At 38.0% G+C, this 18,574-nt stretch overlaps 1 protein-coding gene across 1 annotated transcript in view; it reads right to left on the bottom strand.

Moving 5' to 3' along the window:
* The window catches only part of cdh23 (cadherin-related 23), a 435,604-nt gene that overhangs the window by 246,072 nt on the left and 170,958 nt on the right, over positions 1 to 18,574 (bottom strand). Inside the window, exons 7-8 of the mRNA XM_037538890.1 lie at positions 12,963 to 13,157; positions 11,442 to 11,570 (exon numbers count right to left, since the gene is read on the bottom strand). Of these exons, the coding sequence (XP_037394787.1) occupies positions 11,442 to 11,570; positions 12,963 to 13,157 (324 nt within the window). The remainder of the gene's footprint in view (positions 1 to 11,441; positions 11,571 to 12,962; positions 13,158 to 18,574) is intronic.

Here is an 18,574-nt window from a genome sequence, read left to right as displayed (position 1 = left end):
CTGCAAACACAGTTACATTGTGACTGCGTCCTGTTTTGGTACCCATGGCGTCATGTGCTTGGTGCTCTCTACGTTGTCACAACATTGAAATGTAATTTCTCAGAAAGTTATGATGACATTGACAACTTTCTAGTAAGTTGTGACGACGTTGATGAGAAGGCGAAAGTAATCAATACTACATTGTACGTTGTCACAACCACCTAGAATCCTTAATACGTTGTATTTTAATCAATATTTCAGTTTTTGATGCCTGGTTGTAATCGTCAGCATGGCATTCATGAGTTTCAGCAGTAGTCTGTTTGTTGCTGTAAATAAACCCAACGTTCTTGTCTTATCATTGTGGCAGATTTTATTTTGAAAGTTTCCATATTTAATTACCCTATTATAAGTATGGCAGCGTTATTATATATTCAGTGTAACTCTTATTGCCCAGCAGCACGCGTTTTGCTGTTTTTCCTCATAAAACCCACAAAAACACTGTGGCAGAGTGTGTACTGACGTCAGTAGCCACGTTTACATGCAGCCTGATAGTCCATTAATCCGACTAATAGCTCAATCGGAATAGAATACGTCCATGTAAACGCCTCAATCGGAATAGACTAAGCCGATTGAGTCTATTCGGAATACAATTTCTATCCGATTGAACGAGGTGGGTAAACCTCTAAATAATCCATTAAATAGAAGAATAACAGCCATGTACCACGCCTGAATCCGATTACACTCCAATCAGAATGTGTAAGAATGCTCTGCGCATGCGCGGCGTGCATAGTGAGAGTTTATACATGGCAGAGCAGAAACTGGTCTGCAGAGGAGACGAAGTTCATGCTCTGATCTTTAAAAGACGGTGGTGGGACGGACGTCCAGCTTATGTATCTTGGAGCACGTCGTCTTCCTCTCGGCCTTCTTTAATAAGGACACGTTTTCCTGAGTCTGAAGTCATTTGAAAGCAGTTAAAAACACAATCACTGCTCACTGCTGCTCATCTCACTCTGACTGGACCTCACGTGATAGTTACTCTAAACGCTACACCACGCATTTTGCATCGGATTACTTGTTTTGTCTATTTCAGATGACAAAAAATGGAATAGAAAAAGACAGTAATCGTCTGGAGTCAGAGGTTGCATCTAGAGACGATCAGCATTGCACTCAGCATTCACAGCTTGAGTCTACTTTCCTCAACCAGGTATGAAACTGCTTATTTTCATACGTTTTTTACATAGTAAACGTCAAGTCCCCACAATGTACACTTTAGTCTGCTAGTGCTGGCAAAAGATTTTCCATTGACTAGTGGTGCCCTTCCCCCACTGAGTCCCCACATTGTCTTTGAAGGTGAAGGTTTTACACAAAGTCCTCACAAGGCATGTAGTGTAAAATATTATAATTTTAATCTAGAAATATGTCTTTTTTGGTGTGTTTAGCCTCAAAATACTTTCTACAACTTGACCTTGTTCAGTTTAGTTATAATGTGTAAACATTGCTTTTACTTTTGGGCTTATTGGTAGTTGTTTTGTCTATTTCAGATGACAAAAAATGGAATGGAAAAAGACAGTAATCGTCTGGAGTCAGAGGTTGCCTCTGGAGACGATCAGCACTGCACTCAGCATTCACAGCTTGAGTCTACTTTCCCCAACCAGGTATGAAACTGCTTATTTTCATACGTTTTTTACATGGTAAACGTCAAGTCCCCACAATGTACACTGTAGTCTGCTAGTGCTGGCAAAAGATTTTCCATTGACTAGTGGTGCCTTCCCCCACTGAGTCCCCACATTGTCTTTGAAGGTGAAGGTTTTACACAAAGTCCTCACAAGGCATGTAGTGTAAAATATTATAATTTTAATCTAGAAATATGTCTTTTTTGGTGTGTTTAGCCTCAAAATACTTTCTACAACTTGACCTTGTTCAGTTTAGTTATAATGTGTAAACATTGCTTTTACTTTTGAGCTTATTGGTAGTTGTTTTGTCTATTTCAGATGACAAAAAATGGAATGGAAAAAGACAGTAATCGTCTGGAGTCAGAGGTTGCATCTAGAGACGATCAGCATTGCACTCAGCATTCACAGCTTGAGTCTACTTTCCTCAACCAGGTATGAAACTGCTTATTTTCATACGTTTTTTACATAGTAAACGTCAAGTCCCCACAATGTACACTTTAGTCTGCTAGTGCTGGTAAAAGTTTTTCCATTGACTAGTGGTGCCCTTCCCCCACTGAGTCCCCACATTGTCTTTGAAGGGGAAGGTTTTACACAAAGTCCTCACAAGGCATGTAGTGTAAAATATTATAATTTTAATCTAGAAATATGTCTTTTTTGGTGTGTTTAGCCTCAAAATACTTTCTACAACTTGACCTTGTTCAGTTTAGTTATAATGTGTAAACATTGCTTTTACTTTTGAGCTTATTGGTAGTTGTTTTGTCTATTTCAGATGACAAAAAATGGAATGGAAAAAGACAGTAATCGTCTGGAGTCAGAGGTTGCATCTAGAGACGATCAGCATTGCACTCAGCATTCACAGCTTGAGTCTACTTTCCTCAACCAGGTATGAAACTGCTTATTTTCATACGTTTTTTACATGGTAAACGTCAAGTCCCCACAATGTACACTGTAGTCTGCTAGTGCTGCCAAAAGATTTTCCATTGACTAGTGGTGCCCTTCCCCCACTGAGTCCCCACATTGTCTTTGAAGGTGAAGGTTTTACACAAAGTCCTCACAAGGCATGTAGTGTAAAATATTATAATTTTAATCTAGAAATATGTCTTTTTTGGTGTGTTTAGCCTCAAAATACTTTCTACAACTTGACCTTGTTCAGTTTAGTTATAATGTGTAAACATTGCTTTTACTTTTGAGCTTATTGGTAGTTGTTTTGTCTATTTCAGATGACAAAAAATGGAATGGAAAAAGACAGTAATCGTCTGGAGTCAGAGGTTGCATCTAGAGATGATCAGCATTGCACTCAGCATTCACAGCTTGAGTCTACTTTCCTCAACCAGGTATGAAACTGCTTATTTTCATACGTTTTTTACATAGTAAACGTCAAGTCCCCACAATGTACACTTTAGTCTGCTAGTGCTGGCAAAAGTTTTTCCATTGACTAGTGGTGCCCTTCCCCCACTGAGTCCCCACATTGTCTTTGAAGGTGAAGGTTTTACACAAAGTCCTCACAAGGCATGTAGTGTAAAATATTATAATTTTAATCTAGAAATATGTCTTTTTTGGTGTGTTTAGCCTCAAAATACTTTCTACAACTTGACAGTGTTCAGTTTAGTTATAATGTGTAAACATTGCTTTTACTTTTGGGCTTATTGGTAGTTGTTTTGTCTATTTCAGATGACAAAAAATGGAATGGAAAAAGACAGTAATCGTCTGGAGTCAGAGGTTGCATCTAGAGACGATCAGCATTGCACTCAGCATTCACAGCTTGAGTCTACTTTCCTCAACCAGGTATGAAACTGCTTATTTTCATACGTTTTTTACATAGTAAACGTCAAGTCCCCACAATGTACACTTTAGTCTGCTAGTGCTGGCAAAAGATTTTCCATTGACTAGTGGTGCCCTTCCCCCACTGAGTCCCCACATTGTCTTTGAAGGGGAAGGTTTTACACAAAGTCCTCACAAGGCATGTAGTGTAAAATATTATAATTTTAATCTAGAAATATGTCTTTTTTGGTGTGTTTAGCCTCAAAATACTTTCTACAACTTGACAGTGTTCAGTTTAGTTATAATGTGTAAACATTGCTTTTACTTTTGGGCTTATTGGTAGTTGTTTTGTCTATTTCAGATGACAAAAAATGGAATGGAAAAAGACAGTAATCGTCTGGAGTCAGAGGTTGCATCTAGAGACGATCAGCATTGCACACAGCATTCACAGCTTGAGTCTACTTTCCCCAATCAGGTATGAAACTGCTTATTTTCATACATTTTTTACATGGTAAACATCAAGTCCCCACAATGTACACTGTAGTCTACCAGTGTTGGCAAAAGATTAATTTCAAATGACAAGTGGTGCCTATTATTTAAATGAAAGCTTTGCACAAAATTCCAACAAAACACTTAATTTAAAATATTTTTTTTTTTCTAGAAAAAAAAAAAAAAATATATATATATATATATATATATATATATATATATATATTAGAGAGAGAGAGAGATAGATAGATTTTATTTTTTTTTTTTTTTTCGACCTGGTGTTAGTTTGCTAAAACACTTGCACTGTTGGGCTTAATTGTGAGTTGTGTTTTTTTTTTTTTGTTTGTTTTTTTCAGGTGACAACAATTGTAATGCAAGAACATGGTCATCATCTGGAATCTGATCTTACTTGTGGAGATGCTCAGCAGCAGAGGTCTGCATTCTTAGTTCAGGTAACAAAATGCTTTTAATATTTTTGTACTTTTATAAAACATGCACAATTCACTCTTCCGAATATAAAATAGCTAAAGTATACAGCAGTGTTCACATGGAAGCTATGTTATTTTTTTTATTGCTTCATGATGCCTGCTCTATCAGTAGTGTTTATAGCAGTGATGATGAGTATGTCCCTGGGTCTTCAGATAGTAGCTCAGATGAAAGTTCCTGCAGTCGTATGATTTCAGTTTCTAAAACAAGCCAAGACAACAATGAAAAGATGTAGTTCACACAGTACTAGCAGTGGTCAGTCCAGTGCTGCTGCCACCAATGAATCTGAAGTTGTACCTGACCAGTCAAGCCCTGAAATTGTACCTGACTAGTCAAGCTCTGTTTTGGTGTATATAAAACTGAACACAAATTAAAATGATAAATCTACTATATACCTTGCGTTGAAGCCATTTGGTAGAGCCACCTTAACAATTTCAGTTTTCAGTCTTATTGCATAGGTCTGTATAATCACCCTAAAGCAGAGGTCACTAATAGGTGGACTGTAGTCCAAGTCTGGACCCAAAGGCTGTTCCATGCTGACCTGGACCTATAACCGATAAATTCTGGATAATTATTTAATTACGACAGGGTGGTTCTATTTTAATCGGGGTATCATTTCTAGTCATTATGGTACCGTTTTAGCGGCCCAGGAAACTCACAGACCAATCGCATGCTTTGTAAATATCACGCGTGACACTACTCAGCCAATCAGATCTGTGCATTACAATGAGCGCAGAGACTCGACGGAGTCTCCATTCGACTCCACTCGGGAGGGACGAGGCAAGAGCAGTCAGAGAAGAAAGTGAGTCAAAGGGAATTTATTTCATATGATGTGATCTGAAAAGAAAACTGACAGTAAATGTTGAAATATCACTGAACTGTACTTTTTGATTTGACATTCAGTTATGGACTACATAAGGTATTGATATTCCTATTAGGCTACTTCAGTAAACAGCATATGGCACTGAATCATAATGGAAGTTATGGTGTTCTGGACCTTTGCTTGATTTTTGGTAACTGAACCTTATTGAATTTTAATTAAACGCCCCTGCCCTAAAGGTCAAATTTGGCCTTTGGCCAACTGGCTAAAATGATGCAAGATATTGTATTTGTTCAGTATGCATCCCTTAGCCTATACTTTTCAATAACCATGTTAAGGTGTTGTTTGGGGTGGGTTTTTTGTGTTCATAATGTAATTTTTACCAGGAGACGTACTCATTAGTAGTTATTTCATATAGAGGCACAGTTATACTGCAAACACTTTGAAACACATTTAAAACGCATTGACCACATTTCTAAAAAATACGGCAACTTCCAAAATCAGGACAAAAAATAAGTCAATGTTTTCCTGTTTAATAGATGTAAGGAAAAGAGACTGCTTGGTGTAAGATCTTTAGCACATATTAGCCCCCTATATTATTGTTAAGTGCTGTCGAATTGTTTCCAACCCCTGGAGACCATATTGATGGTGTTTCTCCAGAATATCCTGGTCTTCTGTTTGGGTGTTCTGGCTTTCTAATGGCCTTGTTCATTGTTCCTCGCATTGTATCTTCTTGCTTGCCCTCCACTTCCCAACTCTTCCAAGCATCATTGTCTTTTCCAATGGTTCTTCTCACAATATTCCCAAATCCCAAAGAGTGTGTCAATTTATTTTCTGGACTTGGAATGAGAAATTGAGGCTTGATTTGATCAAGAGCCCATTGGTTTGTTTCCTTTGTTCCCTCAAAAGACTTTGCCAGCAGTTCAAATGCATCAGTATTTCCCACCTTTTTTTATTGACCAGTTTTCATATCCATAAAGAACCACAGAGATGACCACAGTCTGGACAGTTCTGATCTTTACGTGGAGAGATGGATTTTTGCATTTGAAAGTCTTTTCCAGTTCAATTTTGACTGCTGGGTCCTTTGTTGTTAATCAGTTAAAGTTGGCAAATGCTGTCCATCTCTTTGGCATCTTCTCCATCAGTGCTACAGTTAGTGCTCTTTCATATTGTCCTAACCTTAGTCCTATTCAGCTGAAGTCCCATCTTTTCACTCTGTTCTTTAATCTTCCTTATAAGGGCCTTTAGGTCTTCTTGATTTTCTGCTGCAAGTGTCGTGTCATCCGCATATCGAAGGTTATTGATGTCTTCCACTGGTCTTGAATCCTCAATCATTTTCCTCCAGTCCTGTGTCTCATTAAATGTTCAGCATACAGGTTGAACAGGTAAGGTGACACAGTATAGCTTTGACTAACCCCTTTGCCAATGTAGAACCATTCTGTTTGTCGGTTCTCTGTCCAGACTGTTGGAGGTTTCTCAGTAGAATGATGACATGTTCTTGTATTCCCATCTTCCTGAGGAATAAATTGCATAATTGCATAATTTTGTGTGGTCCACACAAAGACTTTGTTGTAGTCAAAGAAGTACATGAAGTCCTTGATGATCTTGGCTTTTTCCATAATCTAGCAAACATCAAGAAGGGTTTTGTTGATTGATCTTTATTTTCGTCAGTCCTGTCCATTGAACTTCCCTTGGTATACCAACTAGACATTGATATTTATTTCTGAGTGTACATATATTCTAGAAAACAAACCTTGTTTTTCCATGTTTGTCATGATGTTGTTTTAGTTACTTCAAGAAGGTATTAATGAAGATATCATTGTACAGCTATTTCCCTCCTTCTGATTTCTGACTATGGTATTTCAGTTACCAGCAGGATAACTTATTTACAGATCTTGTCAATTTTATCCTCAGCTTCATAATAAAACTTTTTCATTTCTTCTTTATTAGCATCTGTTGTTGGGGAGTAAACTTAAATGAATGCAATGTTGAATGGTTATGCATGAAATCTGATTGACATCAGTCATTCACAGAATTGCATCCAATAATGGTCTTGTTGACATCCTTGTTGACAATAAATGCCACTCCATTTCTTCTTTGTTGTTCATGGCCTGAGTCGTAGACAGTGTGTTTTTTCCAGCTTGCCATGATTCCTGCTTCAAACATTCCAAGTTTGTAGCTTTGAATTCTTATTTTCTCGCTCATTAGCTAAAGCAAAAATCTTTGACCAAGCTGTGTCATGCAAGCAAAGTGTACTCCGAGGAATCCTCAGCTCTTACTCAGTAATAGTTGAGTGCACGTTAATACCAAACTTTTTGTTGTTCCTGTCCATGTGATTTTCTTGATAGATTATACAGAAGTGGTTTACCATTTGGCTTCTTCTGCACAGTTGAACTGATGTCATTGCCATTGTCACCTGTGTGATAATACACCTTTGACATTGTCCTATATATTTAGGCTGCCCAGTGTAGGTGGAACTTTGCAGCCACCTAGCAGCACCCTAAGAACCAAATATCAAGACCACATCAATGACATAGCAGCACTCTAGCAATCATGTAGGACTTATCACAGCAATCACTCTGCATTTTCATCAGAAAATGCAATTTTATAGTATTATTATTATTATTATTATTATTATTAGGACATGTCTTTAGCTATTTAAAATATTTTCAAAAAGAGTGTGTTTGGTTTGGGTTTATGTAGATCCTGGAGCAGAACCGGACTTACACAGCAAGCTCAGGAGACCTTGGCTGAGCAAGTCATAGAACCAACCAGTACCACATCAGTTCCCAAAGGTATTGTCTGATAAATAAACATGATGGCAAACTTTTATGACATTGAAAAAACATTGTTTTGACTAAACATGCTCTGTATTTACTCAGGTGTAAAGATGGTTAAGAGAAAGAAATGGGAGACCAGTGAAGTGAAAGCAGTTGAAAAACATCTGAACAGGTTCATTAAAACTTGCACAGTGCCAAGAAAAAAGATTGTGAGTCCTGTATAAAAGTTGACCCTGCTGCATTCAAAGACCAACATTGGTTAACGGTAAAGTTCTTTGTAAAGAACAGAATCACTGCATTTTAAAGGAAAATGTAAACCAGAGCAAATGTCATTTGCAGTCTTTGTTTTTTTCTGTTCATTGATAAAGTGCTAAAAAAAGTTTTATTTCATTTTTCAGTTTATTTTGTCAATCTTTAAAAAATGGTTCTTCAAGGGTTCTTTAGTAAAAACAGTGAAAGAGCTATTTGCATGCCTAAATGTTTCTTCACATGGTGAAATGGTTTTTCAATTTGGAGAATGTGTTGTATATGGATCTACTAATGAACCATTTTGAAATGGTTCTGTATAGCACCACAGAGTTCTGTTACAAGCTTGATATCAGCACAATTGAAGAACTATATAGAACCATTTTCAAGTTCCTTTATAGAACCATATGCAACACAGTCTGAATAACCAGTTACCATGAATCATAGGTCTATATAGAATCACTGTCTTTACCAAAGTTCTCTTGAAAAAACATATTTGAGGTTTTTTTTTTCTTCATACGTGCTATTATTTGACTGGCAGCTTACGTTTTTTGGTATTGCTTGTGATTCGCTTTACATTTAAGAAGCAGTCATTAATTATTTGTGCATAAATACTGCATCACAAATGGCAAACAACTGGTTTAAAAAGAAACAAATAAAAGACCTGTTATTAATGTGTCTACATCAGTTGTCTTGTGTTACAAATATACATTATAGGTGCATTTCAACTGTTCATAATATTTGTCCCCAGATTGTTCACAAGTACCTACATTGTACAAAATACCAGAAAGTTGTGTGTGTGTATCTGCTGGTCCCCACATGCTTTGAATACCAGAAATTGTCCCCAGAATGTAGGAAAATGTCACATTGCTTTAATAATGTATTTTCTTTATTTTGAAGTGACAGCCGTTTTAAGAACGCCAGTTGAAACATGAATCTGTCTTTCGTTTGCTCCTAAAGCCTTTAGAAAGGCGAGTCCCCACAATGTAGCTTCCAGCTTGTAGTCCCCAAAAAACGCTTAGACAAGTATGTGTGTGTGTGTGTGTGTGTGTGTGTGTGTGTGTGGTTAAGAACTCTAGACCACAGGCACAGTTACTATGCTGCTGGTGCAGTTGAGCAGGATGCCGCCTGCAGTCAGTCTGGCCTTCTCTTCTGCACTGGACTTTGAGTTAGAAACACATGCAGAATGAAACTACACCCTGTGCCACTCTCCGTACCCTGTGGGCAGTGGCCTTGCATGCATCAGTACTTTTGCTCTCTCTCTTTTTCTCTCTCTTTCTCACATATCTGACTTTCTTCTGCACTGAGTTACCATTTTATTAAGTATCAGGTCCATCTACTAAACTGATGCACAACCACATTACCACACCTGACAATAGTTCTCAACACAGCAGTGAGGCTAAGTAGTCATGTTGTCAGAAACTGACCAAGGGCAGGAGGATGGCTAAGATAAAGTTTGCACCAACAGATGAGCTACAGTCTCTAAATGCACACCAGCAAGGTGGAGCTACAAAAATGGGGGTTTCTGATAAAGAGGCGTGTATACAGTTGAACAGACCCCAGCAACACTGCCATGTCTAATATGCTTATACTATGTCAGTATCATGCCTGTGCTGAGAATGAGACATGGGTGATATCAGTACTACATTGGTATCAGAAGTTAGATTAGACTTCAAACCAATATTTAATGACATATTTACTGTACTCCAGAATGTTTATGTAGTACTGCAGTACTGTGCAAGAATGTATTCAATAATTTTACTGTATTTTAACCCTCTACAAATATGTAGTTCCAGTGTGGATGTAGTCACAATCTCCACATATCATAAATGTTTATGTATTACCATTGGCATCCTCATCAGTAGATATGTACACAAAAGTACAGGTGCAACAATGCATAGGTGTTTCTAATAAACTGCCAATTCAGTGCAAGACTCTTCCTCACACGTTTCTGAGTCTGTGTAATTCACAGAGTAAAATTGAGAGGGGGTTTCATGACAATGGAGAATGAATTCTATGTTAAATAACCTCTGCTGGAGCCCAGTGTAACTTCTACTGTAATTACACTGCAGGAGAAGTGCCATTCTCATAATTACTGTCTGTTTACTGAAGGCTGTTCTGGACAGCATGAATTTGTCTGTCAACTCAAACATCAGTCTTACTTACAGTGAAAGAGTAGACTCCACCTCTGTAAATGTTACCTGCCTTTATACACAGGGAGGTTCGGTATATAATTTGCTAATTGTTATTGAGATGCTGACCTTTGCAATACTGCAGTAGACAGTATGTACCCTTGGTTGTCTTGGTAGATTCTGTCTGTTCATGACAAGTAGTGTTATAATAAATATCATGTTATAGTAATTTAAATAACTTGCTGAAGTGCAGACCGAGCATCAGAATGGGGAAGAAAGGTGATTTAAGTGACTTTGAACGTGGCGTGGTTGTTGGTGCCAGACGGGCTGGTCTGAATATTTCAGAAACTGCTGATCTACTGGGATTTTCACATACAACCATCTCTAGGGTCTACAGAGAATAGTCAGAAAAAAGGTCAGAGGTGAATGGGCAGAGTGGTTCGAGATGATAGAAAGGCAACAGTAACTCAAATAACCAACCAAAATCCCTGAGGAATGTTTCCAACACCTGATTTTACTACTAAAGTGGCTGGTAAGTGTATGTCTGTGTGTATATATATATATATTGTCATATATTAATTTTCGTTGTTTTTCAGTTTTTGACATAATTTGAAAATGGCTGTTGCCCTTTACATTGTGTGTAAATTTCACAATGAATTGACCAAATTAACTGGCCCAAAATGATATGGAAAAACATCTGGTTACAATTTTGAAGATATGAGGTTTTGTTCCGAAAGCAGCGATATATACTACATATACATTATATATGTATGTATACGTTTAATATATAAATATTACAATTTTATTTTATATATATATATATATTTTGGTAGTCTACCACTTGGAGTTAAGCCTTTGTTAGTCACTTATTTCTCAGTATACTTGAGCAGAGAAATCACCAAACTGTGCTGTCCCCTATTTCTGGAACTAAATAACCCCAAATGTCCAACATCTTCTATATATTTTGGTGGTATTTTTTCATTTATAAATGTGAATAAAGTAATACGTGTGTGTGTGTGTGTGTGTGTGTGTGTGTGTGTGCGTGCATGTTAGGTGTATGTGTGTCCATACTGACCAGCGGTGCTTCCTCCTCTACATTGGTGCTGTAGGGCAGATTCGTAAAGATAGGGTCCATGTCCTGAACATCAGTGATGGTGATGGCCAAGTTAGCTAGACTAGAGAGAGGGCGGAGCTTGTCCTGGTCCTGTAAGACACACAAACACTTGTCATAAAATTTTGTCTTGTGTACATTACACTCAACACTCAATTTTTCTAAACACTCAAGCATAACCCGAAAATGAAATTCAGGACAATGATACCAGCTTGATAGCACCTGTCCTGACCACAAACACTTCAATAACAAGTTGTTTTTTTTGCAGATAAAATATACAATAAGTGCTCTACGTCAAAAGGTATCAAAAACCTTTAAAAATGTAGAAAAAATGAATAAATAAATAAGTGGTGATCTCAATTTTCATTACCCCAAACTCAAAATTACATATTGTGTTCATGTTCTTGTTAAATAATGCAAAAGAACATTTCAGGGCAAATTATAAAAAATATTTCAGTTGAAATATACATAGGTTGCGTCACAGGTTATTGAAGAAAATATCAATAATTATAAAGTCCTACGTTGTGTGTAACCCATGCTGTTTGTGGGCCTACACTAAAGTTCTTACTGTCATAACTACAGATAGCACAATACCACTTTTTCTTTTCTGATACCAACAGAAATCCTGAATATGTGCGTATCAGTCAATACTAATACCAATCAAATAATCTTATTGGTCTCGACTGTAATTACTTTGCTTTAAAACTCGCTATTTTAAATTGAAGTGCTTCCCTTAAAGACGCAAAAAGTTTTTCAAACAATCGTATACATCTTTACATATTAAGACGCACAGGGTCTAAAAGAAAGTTTTGTTCAATGTTTACATCTTAAATGCAAAGTTAAACTGATGAAGATATGAAACAACAATAGTTAATTGACTCACATCCTGGAAAGAAACATTTTTAACCAGTAACTTTTTAGTAACTTTCTTAAATTTCAATTAAAATAAAAGTAGGAAGATTTTATTCAAATTCATTTTTATTTGTCAAAGTTGATTTCTATTTGTCTATTTGTCGTTCAATTTTGATACAATGCAAGGTGCAACTGGTATTTCTTATTGAGAATGAATCCACTGTTAGAAATAAAGGTGTTGTGCAGGTATATATGTCAATCATCAAGGTACAAACAATGTAAATGTTCCTTCAAGGGTACAACAGTGGTTTAAAGGTCCAATTGTGCACCAGGTTTTTCCAGGTGAAAAGTACATATTTGTACCTTTCCATAACCTAATGTTTTAAAAGAGAACAATAAAATAGAAATCTTGGAGATGAAATGGGGTGTGTCAAACCAACTTAGAAAACATAATTTCAGTGGATTATGGTACATTTACGTTTCCTGACTAAAGGTACAGAGATGTACCCTTGAGTGACAGTTATGTACCTTTTTCTGAGATTGTAACTCAATAAAAAAGAGTTAATGTGACAACCGATTCCAAACACTTTGAACAGGACACTGCTGGCATGTGCACAAAATGTATGTGTATACCGTGGCATTGACAGTAAGCTGGTAGGCTATTGTCGTCTCATAGTCCAGACGTCTGGCCACTGTGACAATTCCTCGAGCGCCATCGATGGAGAAGAATGGAGATGGTGGCTGGAAGGAGAAAAGCACACTGCCCCCGGTGCCCTGGTCAGGGTCTGTAGCATTAACCATGAACACGGAGGTCCCCACTGGAGTGTCCTACAAACATACAAACACACACACACACACTCACATTTATACTATTTAAACACTGGACATTCATCATTACCAGCACTACAGCATGCACTCTATTCTGTCTCATTGTTCAGGCTATTGTCTGAATCCAGTGTGCTAAGGGAAGCACATCCTCTGCTAATGAAACAAATCAGACACTCAGCAAATTCCTTCAGTTTACACAGAGCGACTCATTATTAAAGCCAAAATAAACAGATGATCAGTCTCAGAGAGAAACAAAGAGGAAGAAAAAGGCAAGAGACAACATTACCTGCAAGGATATTACAAAGACTATTCATGTCAAAGCATACAGTAGACACTAAAACCATAATGGCACTGGAAGTCTTGGCAGAGCAGGTTAAGTCTGGCTGCAGTCCAGAAACAGCCAGGCTCCAGTTCATTTAAGAGCTGTCCACTCTGACTTAGCTGCTCCACACAGAACAGTCTTTCTGAAGGTCTTTAAATTCCCAAGTTAAATGCCACCAGTGGTGAAAAGGCCAAATATATCACAGAATGGCTCCGTAAAAAACTCCAGAAGAGGGACAGAGATTGAAAAACTTATGTCTGAATTTGCTTTATTTAATATTTTCTGTCATTTCACTTTACTGTTTACATGTAGTTGCATTATCACATAATCACATAGCTATGTAATGACGTTTACATTCTGTATGGACAGGTTTGAGTCTGCACATGCAACTTTAATGTTTCAGTCCAATCATAATTGAACTTCCGGAGTTCTCTAATTATTCAGATGGTCATGCAAACAGCACAATCCTGTTTCTTAGATCGGAGTAAGGTCTAGAAATCTGATAAAGAAATTGGATGGATTTTAGCTCCGTAATCAGTTTGAGTTTTACATTAGGTTTACATCACATCTTCTTCTGTGAGTTTACTGGCTATTATTATTATTATTATTATATTTTATTATTCTATTTCTACTTGATGAAAGTGTGTCCTGTCTTACATATTTTGTTACAGCTATTATTCATTTTAAAGTAAGCTGAGCAGAAATGAAAGAGAAATGAAGCACCTCTCAGAGAGAGAGAGAGAGAGAGAGAGAGAGAGAGACAGAGAGGTAGAGAGAGAGAGAGAGAGAGAGAGAATAGAGGAGACTTGTTTACCCACAGAGAATTTTTCTAACTATAAAACTTGTTTGTTTTTGAGTGTGTGTGTGTGTGTGTGTGTGTGTGTGTGTGTGTGTGTGTGTGTGTGTGTCTGTGTGTGTGTGTGTGTGTATGTGTATGTGTGTGTGTGTGTATGTGTGTGTGTGTTTGAACTCTTACAGTAAAGTTAATAAGAGCTTAACTTCTGACCTCTCTCTCCCTCTCCCTCTCTCTCTCTCTCTCTCTCTCTCAACACAGTGGTCTTCTTTGAGTAACTGTGTGGTAAATAATCAAGTCAAACCTTTACACCAGGTTTCAGAGTGTTGAATCTAATAATAATAATAAGAAGAAGAAGAAGAAGAAGAAGAAAAATAATAATAATAATAACAGCATACACACACACACACACACACACACACACACACACACACACACACACACACACACATATATATATATATATATATATATATACATATAATCACTGCCATGGCCACAAGTGCATAAAATCAAGCACATAGGCCTGCAGACTGCTTGTACAAACATTTATAAAAGAATGGGTCACTCTTAGGAGCTCAGTGAATTCTAGCATGGTACCGTGATAGGACGCCACCTGTCCAACAAGTCCAGTCGTGAAATGGTCAGTGGTATTATAACAAAGAGGAGGCGATTGAGAATGACAGCAGAGAATGACAGCAACTCATCCACAAAGTGGTAGGCCATGTAAAATGACAGAGCGGGGTCAGCGGATGCTGAGGTGCATAGTGCGCAGAGGTCGCCAACTTCCTACAGAATCAATTGCTACAGACTTCCAAACTTCATGTGGCCTTCAGATTAGCTCAAGAACAGCGCAGAGAGCTTCATGGAATGGGTTTCCATGGCTGAGCAGCTGCATCCAAGCCGTACATCAACAAGCGCAATGCAAAGTGTCGTAGGCAGTGGTGCAAAGCACCGCCACTGGACTCTAGAGCAGTGGAGGCGTGTTCTCTGGATTGACGGCTCACACTCAGTCTGGCTATTTGATGGACGAGTCTATGTTTGGTGGTTGCCAGGAGAAGAATGAAGAGTATGAAAGAGATCTAGAGAAGAGAACAAGGGAAAGAAGAGAGAGGAGAAGGAACAGAGGAAGTGATAAAGCTGTGCCTGGTGCTCAGGAGAGAGAGCACTAACGAGAGCAAGAAGAGAGGAGCTGAATGATGAAGAAGCTCCACTGCACTTTTCCTGCTGAGGTTAAGCATTTTAACGATGAGAAGTGACTGGTGCTGTCTCTCCGATTAAACAGAGTAAGAAGATGACTCGCGTCAGACGGCATCACCTCTCACACAGCTCACACACTGAGGAACACACACACAGGCAGGACAGGTGGGACCACACAGATCAAACAACAGCGGCGAAGGCACATTTGAAGAGAACTTCAAGCGAAAGATTTGTGCATATTAAAGTGACAGTTTCACAACACAGTCTTCTTCTTATTCCAAGCATAGTCAATCAGCTGTTTTGTGTCTGAAATCTGAAATTTGTTCTGCACAAGAGCTATGAGGCTAATGTAGCTAACAAACAATGGATAATTATACCAAAGTACCAGTCATCACACAGCCGAACTACCTGAACTGCAGGAATATCTGGATCAATGGAACTACTATATACTTAAACTTAACTAGTAGCAGTGTTAGTTAACGTTAACCTACCTAACAACCTACTACCATAACCTACATTATATTTTAGAATTTGTATTTTGCTACTTTGTACATAAACTTTTCCTTTGTATCTGATTGTAACCACTAATATAATGCTACATTCAACTATGTGATTTGCAATATTATGTCAGTTCCAAGCTAACAGTGGTGTACATTCAGGAGCTTGCTAGCCGGTTAGCATTACAGAGCTTAGTATTTCAAAATAACTGAAATGACATTATTTAGTGCTTCAATTAACATGTTTTATTCTAGAATTTTCAATTGATCAAACAGAATTCCCATATTAAACTAGTGTAGATAAATACATGCAAAAGCTAGAACAACCCTGGTCAAATTACACATTTTGTTGATCTTCTAGGTGAAAATGTAATGCTTCCCAGCTCTCAAACGGACTCTCACTACATTACGGACCCCAATTCCCAAGATGCATCAGCCAGTCACATGATCCAGTCAGCCAATCAGTCAGTCAGCAAATCCCAGTCACCTAAATTCTAATAGTTTTCACCTGTTGTATTGCCTCTGTTTACCAGTGCGCACTGAGCCTTTGGTCTTTAGTTTTTTCTCCTGTTTTGTCTAACATTGTTGATTCTCAGATTTACCTCTTTGGCTAAGGTTATCGGTTGTTTTGCTTTTTGGTTTAGACCCTCGCCTGTTTACTCGTTACTCTTATTTGTCTGTTCCTATGGCTATTATTGTTTTAGACCTGGTCTAGTATTAATCCTACTGCTTCATGTCATTCTCATTTTAATAAACCATACAGATTATTTTACATCTGCAAGTATCTGGTTTATCAATAATTTACCCAGGGGTGCCTAAACTTTTGCACGTCTGTACATAGTGCAGTCAATAGGTAGTCAGTATGTAGTCTTGTCAAAAATAGTTCTGTGCTCTATCTAAAAGTACAGTACATGTCATTACTGTAAGAAAACATCACAGTATGAAAGCTGTAAAATGCTGTCAAGTCAATTCCGAATCCTGGATAGTTGAATCTCTCCATAAGGATAGTGTTTCTCCAGATCATCCAGATTTCTGTTAGCTGGTTTAATTGGATACTTCTGATTGCATCCATCCATTTTGTTGCTGATTGTCCTGTTACCTTCAACTGTTCCCAGCACTGCAGTCTTTTCCAGTGAATACTGGTTCCTCTTAGAAATAAACACTCAAATGCTAATTCAACAAAATGTCATTATTTATCCTAATTGATGATTAACTATGTAGCACTGGTCCACCTTAGGTTGGTGCTGTAGCAAATTAATTCACCCCATTGGTCCTTCACACCCTAGCAACTGTAACTATGCTCAGAAAAACTTTACAACGCGCTGTAGCATATTAAATCTGAAAACCTGCCCTATTCTATAAGAGATTAGTGGAAAGACTGAAATTTTACTCGTTTCCCAATCAAAGGTTTAATATGAGGAAGAGTGTATTACCAAGCTAGAAGAGATCATTTCCAAAAGAAGAATTGTTAAACCAAACTTTTAGTGCCACTAAAGCAAGCACCAGCGCTGCTAAGGCGATTAAGTTAGCAGTTAGCCAACAATGGAGTAGCCAGCCATCACGGGACCCCAACCCACCCCCCCCCCCAGATAAAAAGTATTTGGCACACTGACAGTAACATGACAAAAGTGTACTTATGAAAACTGAGAAAGGACAGAAAAAAATGAAAGGCTGTCTCGATTCTCTGAGGGATGACTGGTGGTGCAGATGTGCACCCTGTGGGATTCAGGTTTGAGTCCCAGCTGTGCCAGGTGCAATCTGGGGCTGTGTGTGTGTGTAGGGGCATTGGACCATGCTGTCGCTGAAAGGAGAAGACCAGTCATGGCAAATCACTCATGACACATCTGACCACTTTGAATGCACAGAGGCATCTGACAGTGGACACACTTCACAATCATGGGTCATAAGTGGGTCTCGGCTTGAATGTGCATTTAAAGTCTATTCTGTGTAGAACATTATATAACAAGTTCTTTAAACTATTTAAAAGGTTTAGTTGCACATCTCACTTACAAATATGGAACCATCCACGGAAAGGTTGAGAGAAAGGTGGGTGGTGCTGTTTCGGCACTGTTCCAAATTACACATTTCGGCAACTTTAACAAAAGGAAACTTTGTAAACTTTTTAAGGCTTTTTTTATTATTTGCATGTGACAAATTGCATGTAAGCAAACAGAAGGAGCTGCAGCCTGTCTGTTACTTTATAATAACACATCCAAACATGTGCTGTGAAAAGACCGCAACTCGACTGGAAATTCTGCCTACTGAAACTTAGAGTATCCTTTCTCTGAGAAGTGAGGGATTAGGAAAGATTCAAATAAACGATAGCAGTGAGAGCATGGGAGGTATTGAGAAGGAAAGATAAAAGAGAAGGAAAGAAAAGAGGATTATACAGAAAAGAATCAGAGAAAAGGAAAGATATGGAGGGCGGCCTAGATGTAGTTAAACTCACACAAGCACAAAGCGGGTCCCAGTCTTCAGCTGTAGTACCAGAAAACTGCTATAAATCAATCAGATAAATGACATAACGGAGTGTGTGTGTGTGTGTGTGAGGGACACAGAGAGAGAGAGCAAATTATCATTGTTATTGTTATTAGTATTATTTTAC

Source organism: Pygocentrus nattereri, chromosome 5 (genome assembly GCF_015220715.1).
Source record: "Pygocentrus nattereri isolate fPygNat1 chromosome 5, fPygNat1.pri, whole genome shotgun sequence".
Classification (NCBI taxonomy): Eukaryota; Metazoa; Chordata; class Actinopteri; order Characiformes; family Serrasalmidae; genus Pygocentrus; species Pygocentrus nattereri.
Note: the sequence above shows the minus strand (reverse complement) of the source record. Positions and strands in the feature narration are given on the sequence as shown.